General features: G+C 39.0%; 1 protein-coding gene across 1 annotated transcript in view; it reads right to left on the bottom strand.

Annotated features, from left to right (window-relative positions):
- DNAJC15 (DnaJ heat shock protein family (Hsp40) member C15) overlaps positions 1-15,569 on the bottom strand; it is a 31,376-nt gene extending 15,807 nt beyond the window's left edge. The window contains exons 1-3 of the mRNA XM_086771810.1: positions 15,398-15,569; positions 8,355-8,406; positions 5,566-5,639 (exon numbers count right to left, since the gene is read on the bottom strand). Coding sequence (XP_086627936.1) covers positions 5,566-5,639; positions 8,355-8,406; positions 15,398-15,499 — 228 coding nt within the window. The 5' untranslated portion in view covers positions 15,500-15,569. The remainder of the gene's footprint in view (positions 1-5,565; positions 5,640-8,354; positions 8,407-15,397) is intronic.
- Between the last annotated feature and the right edge of the window lie 527 nt (positions 15,570-16,096).

Below are 16,096 nucleotides of genomic sequence, written 5' to 3'. Positions count from 1 at the left end.
TATGCAATTTCAAAAGCATTAAAGCATTTAAAGGGCTCTGTCTATGATATCTAAGCAAAGCCTTTAATTAAGCTTAGGAGCGCCATTCACTCAAAAGCATGGTTCAGAAATACATCACCTATTGCTACCGTAAAGTCAGATATAGCCAAAGAAAAAAATTCTGGTGTGCTGCTATGTTCTGAAACTAATTTTATCTTTCTTCTTCCCACTTACACGAAGTAACCACTACTGTAACACTGCAGGTATCAAAGGTGAAGCAACTGTGGATGTCACGCCTACAACAACCGAAAAAAAAAAAAAATCTGTGGAGGAACTGCTGCTACAGCTACAGGGTAACACAAAACAGGTCCCTAATGGGGCACACCAACGTTAGAGGTACAGTACGTAACACTACGGGAACACACAGGGCTTTTCCAGTCCTCCAAGAGGAAAAAATGCTAATGATTTAATGGCTACCAGGGAACACCCTTGAGGAGGTAGAACTACACAGAAATTTGGAATAATGCTGAACAATTACTACAGCTAGGAGAGAAAAACACACTTTAACATCCTCTGAAAGATTTTCTACAATTTCTTCCAGAGTAGCTTAGGTACAGGTGGATTTCTGGAAAGGTTAGTTCTTTGTCCTTCAACTCTGGTATACAACTAATAGAAGAGGACACTGGTTCACTATTCACGTGGAGAAGAGCAATATTTGAATTACCTCTAACACAGCTCATCTCTGCTCTTGGTTTAATCTAAAATACTACTTGAAATAAGAGAATGAAGAGGAATGGCTATAGGCTTAAATACCGAAATACTTTTTCATGTTTTTAAAGCCTATTTCCTTGACACTGTTCTAACCTCTGAAATCCTTGATTCAGTTCACTTCCAAGAGGAATGGAAAGAGAAATTCTGTTGTCTGTGTCCTTTGGCACATAAGCAAAATTAGTTTGTTGAAAGTGTCCTCAAAAAACCCCCATTTTCTTCTCAGAAGTGAAGCACGTAGCAATAATAAATTGATTATAATCAATTCATAAATTAAGAACTTGATCCCAAATGGAATTTAAAGCAAAAGGAAATTAGACATAAAAGTCATTTTTCCATTGGTTAGAATAAGGGGAAGAAACATTAAGTCTTCATTTTAGGAAACATCTTGGCAAGTTTCTACTTCCCTAATGAAACATCTCTTGCATGCTATTCAAATTAAAGCATTTTTTTTCCCTAGTTGTAAATTGTAAGTAGTAGCTGCAATTAAATTAAATAATACTCAGGTATTTTTCTGTTACAAGGACTCCTCAATGTGTGAGCAGTTCTAGACACTTGATTATTTATTAACCTTGGCTACTGGAAATAAATTCTGTACTGGTAAAAATCATCAAAGTGAGCTCTCCATTTCTTCACACTATTTGTGGTGGAGGGAGGGGCTACAATTTAATTTACTTAATTTCCTTGCGTGTTGTTACTGTTCAGCAACTTATGTAAGCAAATTCTGCTTCGTGAACATGTGCTATTAATAGGCTGGAGAGGGGCGGGGGGGACACGACAGAAAATGGCTGGACTTGCTCTGCAAATGTCTATTCACTCATATTTTCACAACAGCAGTCAGCTAAGAAAATCCAATCCATTTGGACCATGACATCTTCAAGATACTTTTCCTGGCACAGCACAGGGAAAGCATAATCACTGTTGCCATGCCAGGTAAGAGATATTCAAAACCCCATAACTAAGATCATGTATCATACTATATGAAGTAGTGAATTTTTCTGAAAAATCTATGTGTTGTGCCACCTCTAATACAGTCCTCCACTGAAATGGTAACAAACACTGGAAGGAAGGAAAAAAAAAAAAAAAAACAACCCAAAACACAAAAACACAATATTGGAAGAAAAAAAAAAACAACAAACCAGTAACAAACTATTTAGAAGCTGTGTTATAATATAACCTATAATTTCCTAAGATCAACTTTAACTTCCTTAACTTTAGTTTGAAAAAAAAATTATTAAAAGGACCGCAAATCACATTGCTCTCTGGAAGTTTTACTTTCAGTGAAGGACAAGAGAAATGGTCGCTACCCTTACCTATAAATTCAGAATGAGCAGAATCAGATCCAATAAGGGAAACAGTGCAAAAATCTCTAATGGAAGTACTATAAAAGACACTTTTCTTCTGGAACACAGAATTTTCAGGATTGCAGGATTTTGAGTATTTTGACAGTTCAGTTTGCCTAGAATTGCTGTTTCTCTGTTCATTATCTTCTACATATCTTTCAACTTTCAATATCATTGACTCAAGGAAAGATAATGAACGTTACTGAAATACTTCCTTACTTCCTTTTTTTTTTTTAAACTCCACATTTAAAAACGTATATTAACATTATAATTAATGACATTAAGGTCTGCCTGAGGAACAAAAGCCAAATGACTACTTAGCGCTTATTCTACTGGTAACAGACTCTTGTCACTACATAGATAAAACAAAATGGTGTCACTGGCATTTGTGACACTAGTAACAAAAGTAGGCTCAAACTAAAAATGCGTTTCTCTGGAAACGAGCATTATGACTTGTCACAGGGGGGAAATCACAACATTTCCTCCTATGTCTTTCTCCACTGCAAAGAAGATGGTAGAAAACTTCAGGACTAAATTACAGCAGCATTTACATTCCATATTTAAGAACATATATTGAACTGACATAAGTTAAACAAGAGGTAGAAATTCAGAATAAAACCTAACACTCTTACTTGCCTTTACTTACTATTTTTGACTAAAAGATGAGTAGAGTTGTTGACTGCACATGTTATTTATTTAGGTAAGTAACAGAAAGTGTCAAATACTCAAGACACAGCAAGATGGCATTTTAAATGATCACTTCATAACTGCTCAAGTTACCCTACCCAAGTCATTTATTAGTGAGCAGAGAGAAAGGATAAATAGCATCTGGATTCCCATGTGTTGACTGTAGCCAACATAAATTGTGATTTCTATTGCAAATGTTCGGGGGGGGCGGGGTGGGGAGAGCAGAACTGCAAATGGAGGGAGGAAGAGTGGAGGCTTACAGAGAGAACAAACTAGCTTTTAAACCGGCAGCTGCATCACAGTTTCTCAAAAAAAGGTGGTGTTGAGCAACAGTGTTTGACTCTAGAAAGCTAGAGTAACCACTGAAAATTACAGTGACCAAGCTAGGTGCCTCTGAACACCACAGGAAACTAGCCAAGTTACACTAAGCCTAGACACTAAACATCATATGAGATGCTTTTTCCAATAAGCACAGGTAGAAATACTAACTGCTTGATTTCCTTTGTCAGAGTAGTTTAGAGGGCAATATGCATAATGAAACATGATGAAAGTTCTAAGCCACAGATTACACTTAGCAACCTCAAATTCCCCATACAAAACAAAGCAAAGCCACTAAAGTAAGAAGTTTGGAAAATAAGTACTTACATCAGATCTTTGTACCAAAGGTTTTCTCTATTGTTTTAAAGAAAAACTATAAATCTGAAATAATTTATTGTTAAAGGAAGAAGGAAAAAAAAACTCAGAAAAAAATACAATCCAAGAAAGTAGCAGTTGTAGAGTAGTAAAGAACAAATAATCTTGGCTAAGAATTATACAAGACAAATAATTATACAAGAATTATACAAGACAAATTTGGAAGATGACTGTAAAAGAAAAATATAACCATAACCCTTACAAATGTAAAGCTGAAAAATACATACAGTTAATGGCAAACCAGAAAAGAGAGTCTTTACTATCTTCAGCACGTCTCATGTTATACTGAAAACTTGTATTTTCAAGTTCAGGAACAGAGTAAGAGAAGAGATATACTCTACTAGAGATCCACATACAATTCGTGGCTGTAAGGCAGGATTTGAAAGCAGACAGAAGATGCAGCTCCAGGGACTAGGAACATTGAGAATGCAGAAGCTCCTAGGTTGCTCTTTCTAGTTGTTCATGAATTCTGCAGGACTCAAAGTCATTGTGGTAAAAATGAGATAGGCCTCTAATGAGCTTGGCTCAGCCAGTATCCCAGTACTGACAGGTACATTTTCCTAGGAACAGACACCGCTCTGTGCAGTAGCATGTCACATTTCAATGTGCTGAAAGAGAGTCATTGCCTGCTTTCTTATGCGAACATGTCTGAATTTAGATTCTCTAGCCTGTATCTACAAATAAACAGATGAAAATGCTGAAGTAAAATTGCTGGGAAGGGAGAGTGAAGACTGAAGCATGCTCTACTTTGAAGCCACATGTTGCTAGCTACTTCTAAGCAAGCCTGCAAGTCAGACTGAAACCACAGCATATGACAGCAATTTAATTTGCAGGCAACTTGAGAATCTCTAAAAAAAAAAAAAAAAAACCAAAAAAACCCAACACCCCAAAAAACCAAAGCCAATCAACTTTGAAAAAGACAAAAAAATATATATATAATTTGGTATTGGTCTCACAACAGCAATCCAACAGAGGGACAGAAAGCAAAAACTGATCCAGGAGCATCATTTTTGGCTGACAGACATCACAATTAAGAACAAGTGTGGACCAGCCCCAAGAGGATAGCTCATGTTTCAAGTCTTTCCCTCCCCAGGAAGCTTGCTTGCATTGATGAAGCTCGCGCCTTCAGCACATGAACACAAAGTACACATGGCAAATGAAATTGGACCCTAGTGTCTTGCCTATATACTGAATATGCAGTATACAGACAAGCTCTGTGTTGCAATTGGCCTCACATAAACACGTACAATGTTAATGATCACTTTAAAAAAAAAGTCTACCTTTAATACATTTTTCAGGAAATAATAATCTGCAACATCTACTCCCTCAACATCCTCACTCATCAGTATGAAGAGGGGAATTGTAGTCCTTCCACTGTGGATAAGTGTTCACAGATTATGAACTCTGAAAGAATAAACTGCCACAAGCAGTCATCTACCTCATTAGGAATTACTTTAATCAAACAGGAATGGAATGTATTGCTCTCAAATATTCCCTGTATATGCTCCTTGCACAACACTCTATTTTTTACCTCATTATTATATTTTTAAATATATAGGGCAAAACAAAGAACAAGAACTTGGTTCAAAATTCAAATTAGTCAAGGAAGGGAAAAAAAGACAACTCACATATGAATAAAAAACCAAGTTCTGCTATCTCTATGGCAACCTTTCCTAGAAGTTTTATCAAATTGTCTTCCTGATTTCTAACACTCTATCTGAAAGAGAAATTACTGAATACTTTCATTTTTAGCTTCTTGAAATGAAACTGCATGTCATCACTTCGTAATCTCGAGCAATTAACTATTTTCTCACAACACACTTCAACAGTTTATCATACACTTGCTAGCAAAGAGTTCCAAAACATGGAACATTACCAGCAAAATCAGAACTCACAAACATCTTTTGATACAGCTTCATCTACAGGGATTTAAAATACACCAGACAATATGTCAGAACATACACAGTAAGGAGCATCCCCATTCTGGGGGGAGGGAATATAACTGACACTTACCATACCTAACATAAAATGTCTCCTTTCTAAATTCTTGAAACATAAAATCATACATTTAGCATAAAGTAACCTCTGAACTTACAGAAGTTGAAATCCTCTTTGCTGTCTCTGTAATCGCCTGCTCCAATGGTTTCCAAAGGTGGAAAGCATAACGACCTGGAAAAGATGGAAATCACATGAAATTTCAACCAACATTCACTAAAAGGCAGGGAGGTGGGGAAGTCTCCAACTTATGTTCATCAGCTTATAGCAGAAAGAATTTTGGTTAAAAAAAAAAAATAATCAAAATCCTTTCCTGTTAATCTTTTTGTCTCATTTATTTGCTGTACAGCACTGTTGCACTTTACTGCTTGCCCAGATGTTCCCCTCAACAGCTGTTTTTGGATCCAGCCAAAGTCCCATGGTAAACTTGCTATGGCTTACATTTTTCAATCTTTGTACTACTGGAGGAGGGAGGGGAAGAAATTTAATATACTGAATCTAAAAACCTAGTCATGGACTGCGAAGATATATTGTGTTTGCTCACAATATAAATAGATTTAAACACATTTCAATATGATAAATGAAGATATCTGCGTTGTGAACTTTAGAAAAAAGGGTAGTATGAAACATTAGCTGCAAATATACATTATTTATTAAATACTGTTCAAAGGCTACGTATCCAAAAAAAGAAATCTATGTATTACATGTTTCTTGCTGTGATGTTGTATGCTTAATCACACATTTTGTAAGTACTGCATTTTTTATTTTGTTACAAAGAGAGGATCTTCTGTAATTCAGAGACATTCAACTTCCCACCAGCAGTGAACGTCTGTAGCCAGGAAAGGCTAGAGGGAATTCTATTAGACTGCATTCTTAGAAGCACAAAGTAGGTCTATCAACATCAGAATCAAGATTTGTGCCAGGTTACTGAAGGATTTTGCCTCTAAGTCCCCTCTCTCCAATTACTGTGCTAATGAACTATTCATTAGCAATGTAACTTACTATTACACACAATGGAAACATTTCTTATTAAAATGTGTCTCTGCCACATTCAAATAGCATCTTGCTTTCAACCTTAAAATATGCAATGTGTCACAGAATCATAAAATAGTTTGAGTTGGAAGAGACCTTTAAAGGTTATCTAGTCCAAGCCCCCTGCAAGGAGCAGGGACATCTCCAGCCAGATCAGGTTGCTCAGAGCCCCATCCAACCTGGCCTTGAACATTTCCAGGGATGGGGCATCCACCACCTCTCTGGGCAACCTGTGCCAGTGTTCCACCACCCTCATTGTAAAAAATTTTTTCCTAATATCTAACCTAAATCTGCCTCCTACTCTAAAACCATTACCCCTTGTCCTATCACAACAGGCGCTACTGAACAGTCTCTCCCCATCTCTCCTGTAGGCCCCCTTTAGGTACTGCAAGGCTGCTATAAGGTCTCCCTGGAGTCTCCTCTTCTCCAGGTTGAACAGACCCAACTCTCTCAGCTTGGCCTCACAGGAGAGGTGCTCCAGCCCTCTTATCTTTGTGGCCCTCCTCCGGACTCGCTCCAACTGGTCCATGTCCTTCTTCTGTTGAGGACTCCAGAACTGGACACAGTACTCCAGGTGCGGTCTCAGAGCGGAGCAGAGCGGGAGAATCACGGGCCTCGACCTGCTGGCCACGCTTCTTTTGATGCAGCCCAGGATGCAGTTGGCCTTCCGGGCCGCAAGGGCACATTGCCGGCTCATGTTGAGCTTCTCGTCCACCGTCACTCCCAAGTCCTTCTCCTCAGGGCCGCTCTTGATCCATTCTCCACCCAGTCTGTATTTGTACTTGGGATTGCCCCGACCCATACACAGGACCTTGCACTTGGCCTTGCTGAACTTCATAAGGTCCTCACGGGTGTCCATAGGCTATTTCAGTCACCTAAGCCTGTGCCTTTGTTAACACAGAAGTTAAAATCTGATACTGTTTAAGTATCACTGCTGAAATGCTGTGATGTACTAACATATTACCTCACCTTCTTCTTAATGCTTTCTGGTGCCACTTCTTTGCTAGTTGCCATTAATTCTTCAACTAAACCATCAGAAGAAATTCTAAGAGCATTCCTCTTCTCCTTCCATACAAACATACAGATAAACCAACATCACCCAAGATCGTGTCTTTCCTTCTTCCTTCCCCTAAACAAAAAACCCAACACAGTTGTACCCAGCAAACACCCGCTGAAGGCTGGTGCAACTTGTTACTCTATTGCATCTGTTTTTAGTGTATGCATTTGCCCATAGCTGACCATGGTTGTTTTTATATGCTGAAAATAATGGAAATCGATTTGTGTATTTCAAAACCAGAACTAGACCATCTAGTCCGAATAACCCAGAGTATAAATCATGTTAAGCTCACATGCTGTGTTCAGACTAGAACCTATTTTTCAGAAGAACATACAGTTCAGCTGCAAAGAGTTTGGGTAACAATGTACTATGGGAACAGTTTAGTATGATAAATCACTGTAGCCACTAAAAATTTCTATTTTTCTCTATTTGAATTTGTCGAACATCAACTTCACATCACAAGATTCTATTGCACTCTTCTCTACTAAAGAGCCTACACCTTGCAACATGTTATTAAATTAACAAAGTAAACTTTTCACATTACAGTTTGTAGATAAAAAGCACAAGGAATCTTTTAACTGTTGCCCACAAAATTAGTCTCTCTAGCTGTGACTTTTCAAAAAGAATCTTTGAACACATGTCAAAGATTTTGAAGGGACAGGAACTACAACTGGACATAATTCTCCATAGTAGTTTCAAGTAACCTTTCCACTATTTATAATCACAAAAACTTCATCAATCCTTTTGGAAACAGCAGCTCACAAGCGTCAGTTCCACATTCAGCTGGTAACTTAGCTTACCTGCAAATGCAACAGTTGCAACACCAAGTCCAACAGCTATCATAGTTCTGGCCTAAAGCAGAAAACCAGGAATCAGAATAACATGCAAATTTTATTTTGAAATACATGCATCTTTCAGTTTAACAGTGAGTATTTCTGATGTGGATATTTCACATACAATTTACAAGAAAATTAAAAGTAAGTTCTTTATTCCACAGCCTATGTTAGATTTTATAGTTCAGCCCCATTAGCCCATGCCAACGCACCAGGTTTAACTCTGAACTATCCATTAGCAAATCAGTGAACAAACACTGACAAAGCAGCTCACAGTCGGTAATGATAAAAACACAAGGCAGAAAACTATTCAGGATTACTTCAATTTATTTGTGCAGACTAGTTCAATGCAATAGAAAACAGAAAGTATCAGTTTATTACAAAACCACAAAGAGCTGAAAAAAAAATAAAATACTGTTTTGCAAAGTCCTTCACCGGGAATCTCATCATATTGCTTGAAAATAGTATTGGAGTATTAACTTAAATGCTACAGCCACAAATGTACATTAGTGTCTTCCATCTTTCATGTTTTGACTCACAAAAGCCCCAATAAAGACACGAAGCCCAGTAACCTCTTTTTTTCTTTACTTAGTGTCAATCAATGACTGGGCTCTATCTTATAATACAAATATTTTTAAACAGGCAGGCTTACGACAGATTTCAGACAGCATTCGTTATCAGCTAAAATTCACTTTAAGTCTAACTGGGCTCTTGGAACCAAACCCACAAGAGACTTGAACGTCTGATTTAGACAACAGTAACTCCTGTCTTTTACTAACTCAAAACGCCCAGATTAAGCGTATATATTTTCCTACACAGTGCTTGAAGAAAGTAACGCATCTCAAGAAGGACAATGAGAAGTATGTCCATGTTGAACAAGAAGCTGCTGAAAGATACACAGTAAACCTTGAAGAAGGGACTGACTTCTCACGTGTTTGCAGAATTCAAGAAGCAGAATGAGCATTGCAAGTGTTGGAGGCATCTCTCCACTTCTGAAAAGCCTACATGTAATTTTTGAAACAAATGAAATAAAGTAAAGTAATCTGTGGCACCACCGGTCTTATACGATATTTCAATAATGCCTTGAACTTTCCCCTAGGAAACATGATAAATCAGATTAGGCCTGTTCAGCTTAAATTCAAAACGTAATGACAGTGAAAATGCTTTTGTCATCAGACTGGTCTCTTCTACAGAAGATTTCTGCATTTATCCAACAACTGGTTTATGTATTTTCCACCAACAAGCCTGACCACAGGACTTAAAGCCCAAATTTCAATGCGAGTGCCCTACTAACTGGATTTGGAGCCAAGCCGCCTTTGCTACTAAGATTCTTGGGGCTAAAATTCTGTGTCTTTGATTATACCCAATCTCATTTCTAGGCAGAGAGAAAGTAGGGGAAGAGTTGGGAAATACCAGTTTTAAAGCCTTCTAGAGCTGGCTTAGTAGGGGCTAGAACACAGATTAATGACTTCCCCAGCAAACGGGCAGCGGTACAAGACGTAGGCACTGCCATCACGCCCAGTGGCTCCTATGGCTTTGGCTCTGAAGGCAAGGGGCTGTGACTGCTGTCTGTAGTATTGAGCTCACTACAGAAGAAGTGCTAGTCTGCTCTGAGCTCATCTAGAAGCTGTATTCCTCTCTACCTAGCTTCTGGGTCCTCCGCATTTTAGCTAAGTACCTGCCTCCCACCTATCCAGATGGGGCTAGTCTAGCTATTTGTAATATGTGATACTGCAATTGCCTAAAGGTTTCTAGTAAGAAACAAAGAGACTCACTAAATATACTAAAAGTGAAGGTCCAAAGTTAAGACTGGAGGAGTTTTGACCTTAAAAATCTGCATCTGTATCCCATTTCAGTAACCTAACTCTTCCATTTCAGTGTAGTCTTCAGTCTCAATATTAGCATTCATTTCCGAATGTAAAAATAATGTAGCAGTTTTATGTCTGTTGTTCCTTTTGGTTCCACAAAATTTCCCCTCATCTTTAGACCATGAAAAAAAATATAACTATGTTACCTTAAATGGTAGAAGATATAAAATAGCAAAGCATACAGTTCATCTCCTCACTAAACTAAAACTCTTTTCATTTCTTCTCACAAATTGCTTTTCCTAGGCTCTCAATATCCAAACCTTCTAAAAAATTCACCTAATTTCTCTGTTTAGACACTGAACAGAAACAGCCACAACATTTCTGAAAACATCATAACCCTATATAAATTCCATATTATTCTGTTCTGTGGCTTGTGACCATGGATTTATATTCAAGAGACTTTCCTTGGTTTGTGCAGAGTGACAGCGAAAATCTTTATTAAGCAGCTAAAGTAAATTAAGAGCTCAACAAGCTCAACAATGTGTGAAACAGATCACACTGGCAAAAAAAAAGAAAAAAAAAGAAATCCTACTTATTAGCTTGTGCTTGTCCAAATGAAGTTATACTTGCTTTGCCACCAAAAAGGTGGTTTAAGTCAGCAGTTTACAACAAGGTATGCAGGTTGTAACAAGGCATTAGCAGCAGACAACTCATCACAGGTAAGGCCAAGCACAGACACCAGGCTCATAAATCATACTTGGGCTCTGCTAGTTCAGTGCAGAGATAGCGTAAGTGTTTTTGCACAGCAGCCTGGGAACACAATGCAGAGACCCCTGAGGGCCTCTGATAGAGTCAGTCATGTCCACTGGGATGCATTATTTCAATCTCAGTGGAAAACACTAGCAGTTAGTGGAAAGCTAGTGGAAAACAGCAGGCAAGAAAGAAGCATGGCAGCAGCTCTAGAATAGGAGCAGTACGCAAGATCAACAGGAATATGAAGACAAGCCAGAAAACTAGGTAAAAGTGATGGGGGGAAAAAAAAAAGCTCAAGCCAGACAGGCATGAAGAATAAACACATTTTCAAGTGAGGTGTACCATGAGAAAAAGTTACCTTGGCTTAAGGTAATTCACCTTATTTGCATTAGGAGCAGGTTAGAGAAGAGTCATTTGCACTTATCAGCCAAGAAGCAGTAACTTGTCATGCCAAAGCACCCTGAGTGTTTGGTATGGTGTGAATATATCCTAACTATACACATGCAATAAAAACTGAATTTTAGTCAATGTAAGAAACATCACATGATTTGTCTTTTACTGACACAACCTCTCTCATAAAATCAGTGGCAACTTCAAGCACTAACCAGTAAGTCCTATAAGTCTAGCTTGACTAAGTTTCCTTTTCCATGCTCACTTAAATCAGTTGATTATTTAGAAGAGTAAGTCGAGGTTAGTCTAGTGCTTTGAAATGTAGTGCAAGGTTAAAACATTAAAAATCTTAAAGTGCAAAGCTTTAATTAAATGCACTCCTTTTATGTCAATATTAAATGAAAGCAGCTCACTATCACTGTGGAAGGGATCAGTTCATTTATGGCATGCTAATACAACTACCACCATGAACATTTTTGACTCCCACTGCTTGAAAATGCATTTTATTTCAGACTCATAAAGGCTAAAAAATAAATAAATAAATACTTACTGACTTTCAATTACGACAGAATTGACCTTCCTCCCTCTCCAAAAAATACCATTTAGAAACTCCTAAGGCACAGGTTTTAAAATGAAAGCAATGTTAAGATCCAATACGGAAAAATAAAGAAATAAAAGATTAAAAAGTAACATCTGTCCCTTTCTTTATTCAGTGGTCCAGCTCCCAAAGATTTGTCATCAACCCTATGCTATTCTGCTGATCTCAGTATTTTAAGTTAACCATGTAGTTCAGTTTTCAGTAACAAACACTCTTAGATACAGAAAACAATTAAAGTTTTGCTAGATCTGAAAAATCTGATTTTTAAAAAAAAATATATTTTCAGAAATGTGTATAAGAAAACACACACACATCAAAAAGGCAATTGCAAGACCTGACTTACCAAAGTGCTTGGCAAACAAGAGGATAAAGTATCTTAATTAATATACAGTATGTTTAGAGGTATACTTGACGTACTGTTAGCATACAGAGATCTGTGGCCTAATCCTTTAATACATAGTTTTCCAGCAGTCTTAATTTTTTAGCATAAGAAGAGTGGAAGCATGAGATATTATTTTTGCAAATTTCTAATCCATAGTCTCTGCCAACTTAATCCTACTCAAAAAAATAAATCACAACTTCAGAAATTCCTAGCATTGCAGCTTTTCCTTCTATGAAGTAGAAAATAGTTGAACTTACAAATATAAAAAGAATTTCAGACACATGATTTTAAAATTTCAGCACAACACTATTACATCTGACCACAGGCTACAAGAACCACCTTTACAAATTTTAAAACATACCTGCTTACATAGGATTTCTATTTTATATACTGGTTATTCTAATACAAACAGTGAAAACACCCTTCTTGGTCAAATGGAAAATACTTTGCTCTTCTCAAAACTAGCTTTCAGACACACAGCAAGTGCTCTACAGTCTTTTGCCTCAGAAAGCTATAGTGTAACAGAATAAAAAGCACAGAGAAAATAATCATTTGTTCTGATGGGTTGGCTACTATTTTTGTTATTAGTCCATGCTTAATCATGGATCAGTAAAACAGGAAGTGTATACTTACATTGAAATAAGTACAGAAGTGTAAATTGCTTGCTTAACTAAAAGCTTTGGTTTAGGAAGGTTTGGTTTGTTGTTTGTTGGTTTTTTTAAGTGCTGCTAAGAAGCAGGATATACACGTATATTAACCAAACGTACAAAAATATTTCTGAAACTACTTTTTTCCTTAAATAAACATTCCTGATGCAAAATAAACGATTGTTTGGCATGGAAGCTAGAATAAGGCTTCTGTTCCTCAGAAGAGTAGGTACTACAGCTTATTGGAAGACTGTTTCAGAGTAAACAATTAACTCTATATGGCGTCAGATACATTTTGAAGTGGGATTATATTATAAACTATCTGCCACAGATTTGATTTCATAATCTAATGTTCTCCTTCCAGTCTTATCTTACTATGAAATTTAATTTCTTTTTAAGTAGTGAATTAAAAGTAACTTCAGCTAGATGTTTTTTTATACTCACCCAGTTCTCATGTTAATTTGTGTCACTTATTTTACAGTAACTTTTTTTGGTTTGTATAAAAAACAACGCCTAAAGTTTCTGACTGACAGTTTTTCACAGGAAATGGTACCTGAGCAACAGACTCACTAATAGAAGCATTACCACAAGGCATTCAAATCAAACTTCTTGAGTATGTATGAATTAAAAAAGGCCTCTCATGCGTATCTTTGAGAACAGACTCTTTACGCTTCTACTGTTGTTCTTCTGTCTCTCCAAATACTTTTCTAAAAAAAAATTGTAAAAGTAAAAGTGACCCAGATCAAGTGGCTGCAGCTAACATACAGGACATCTCACAACCAAGATTCAAGGCAGGATATCAAACAGAGCTCTTTCAGCCCCAAGAGATGGATGCTGCTGTTAGACTTTACTTCTACTACTCTTTCCTTCCACTGTGGCAAGGTGACCTTGTTAACCTTGTATGACATCAGAGGAACAGATACACAGCACTACAGTTGATCTTGCTATTTCTCACCAGCAAAATTTTAGAATTTGGTTATATGCAACTTGACCTCCTTCTGAATTCCTTAGCCGGGAATGCAGTAAGTGTGGATGCTGTCCTTTCGTTCACTAACTACTGACATGACATTATCCAGAGAAACTCTGAAATAGCTTATACTGCCAACTGCATGCTAAAGTTTACAATGCATATATGCCTGCAAAACACTGCATTCTCCAATGAAAGGCTTGGCTAAAGATTAAATTTCAACAGAAAATCACAGTAATCCAGATTCTAGTCCTCTAAAGACCTGCCTCAGTCTCTGAACCTTAGTAAGAACCTGACAAAACAACTCACATCAACAAAGCAAGCCATACTAACCCTGGATGCAATTTTTACCCCAGATAGGTAAGAAGACACAAGTACTCCACAAAATTCACTAGGAATTTCCCTGCTAGCATTCCACAGCAAGAGCACATGGATGTGACATCAATTCTTTTCAGAATCAGCTCCTTAAGCTTACACAGTTTGCTGCTGAATACACAGAAAAACTCTCTTGGGGGGTAGGGAGAAGTAATAAAAAGTCCTAGATTGCAGCAACAACGAATAAATAACCTACAGAGTTAACACACACACAATGAAGTAGGGCAAACATCTCTTTAAAGCCATTCTTAAAAAGTGAAAATTTCATCACTCAGTGCTTTAAAGAGTGATCCATGTACTTTTCCCAATTCTCAGCTCTTTTCCAAACAGAACTCGCTGTCCCATGAACTAGCCGAAGTAACCAGAACGAAGGAGCGGGATAAAGTTCCAGCACCCTTCTAGAGCTGGGTACGGCATAGGAAACCTGGGAGGCATTTACCTCTGCTCCAGGCCCATCCGGCCTCTCCCACATTACGAAATAACCATAGAATCATAGAATGGTTAGGGTTGGAAGGGACCTTCAAAGATCATCTAGTCCAACCCCCCTGCAAGCAGCAGGGACATCTCCAACCAGATCAGGTTGCTCAGAGCCTCATCCAACCTGGCCTTGAACGCTTCCAGGGATAGGGCTTCTACCACCTTTCTGGGCAACCTAAATCAGCTGAGAAACCTAATCAGCTGAGAATTCCTTCTCTGAGACAGCTCTACAAAACCATTAACACTCAAACCTGCGGTAATAAAACTTTACCAGGATGTGAAAACACGCCAGAAGAACAGAATTTTAGGCCTCGTCTGCTCGGGCCTGTGAACCACGGCCCAGCGCAGCACTTCAAGCGAGGGCGCTCCCGTGGATCCCGCTGCCCACGCCGCAGCTCCGCCCGCCCCACGGGGCCCACGCACAGCCTGAGGCAAGGGGGCTTAGGCCTTCTGCCCCCGGGCATCGTCACTCCCACTTCCCCGCCTGCCCCCCGCAGCCTCATCCCCCAACCCGGCTCTGGAGGAGATGCGGCCCTCCCCTTTCCTCGGCCGCCACTCGCGGGATGCGCTGCCTCCCACTCCCCGCCCCTTACTCAGCCCCCGGCGCGCTCACCACCCCTCGGTCCAGCTCGGCTTGGCCCTTGCCGGCGCCCGTAGGGACCCTAGCGTACTCGGCATAACGCAGGCCTTCGGAGGACGACGCCGCTCCCTCCATGATGGGGACTGGGAGGAGACGAAAGCGCTACAGGTGGGCCAGAGGGACAAACCAGTTGGAAGGACGGACGGCGAAGCTCCTCCCCTTGCCAATCTTCCCTAAGGGGCGGGGCCAGAGCGGGCGCGTCACACGCCTCGCCCCGCCTCCGCCCGTTATGGCCAGGGTGCTCGTGGCGGGGGGCGGGGCCCAGCCTGGCCCGGCCCGGCCCGGCCCGGCCTGGCCTGGCCTGGGCTTCACGTCCTGGTGTTCTAAAGCCCGGGACAGCCAAGAAAGAGGTGAAGGGATGAGAGAATTTATGCATAAAAAAAATAGGAGAAAACACTTGGGAGGAAGAAAGGCCACACAGAAATGTTTCATGTCTGTCATCAGAAAGAATACAGATTTTTAGAAGGAGAAAACATGTAAGCAAAGGATAAAGAAAAATTATTCTGGGGGAAAAAAAGCAAAACCAGTGAATATGAGTTTTAATATTTATCTTTTTGCGTCTTAGTTGACGCCTGTGTATGTTTTTGTTTATTTATACTTTGATTTCCTGAAAATGCTGACAGGATCATCGTTCACTCTTCTGAAATTCTTCTTCAAGTGATACTTGATGTG

Source organism: Chlamydotis macqueenii, chromosome 1, assembly GCF_036417535.1.
Source record: "Chlamydotis macqueenii isolate bChlMac1 chromosome 1, bChlMac1.mat, whole genome shotgun sequence".
In the NCBI taxonomy this organism is placed as follows: Eukaryota; Metazoa; Chordata; class Aves; order Otidiformes; family Otididae; genus Chlamydotis; species Chlamydotis macqueenii.
The sequence above is the reverse complement of the archived record's forward strand: the minus strand, read 5'-3'. Positions and strand labels throughout refer to the sequence as shown.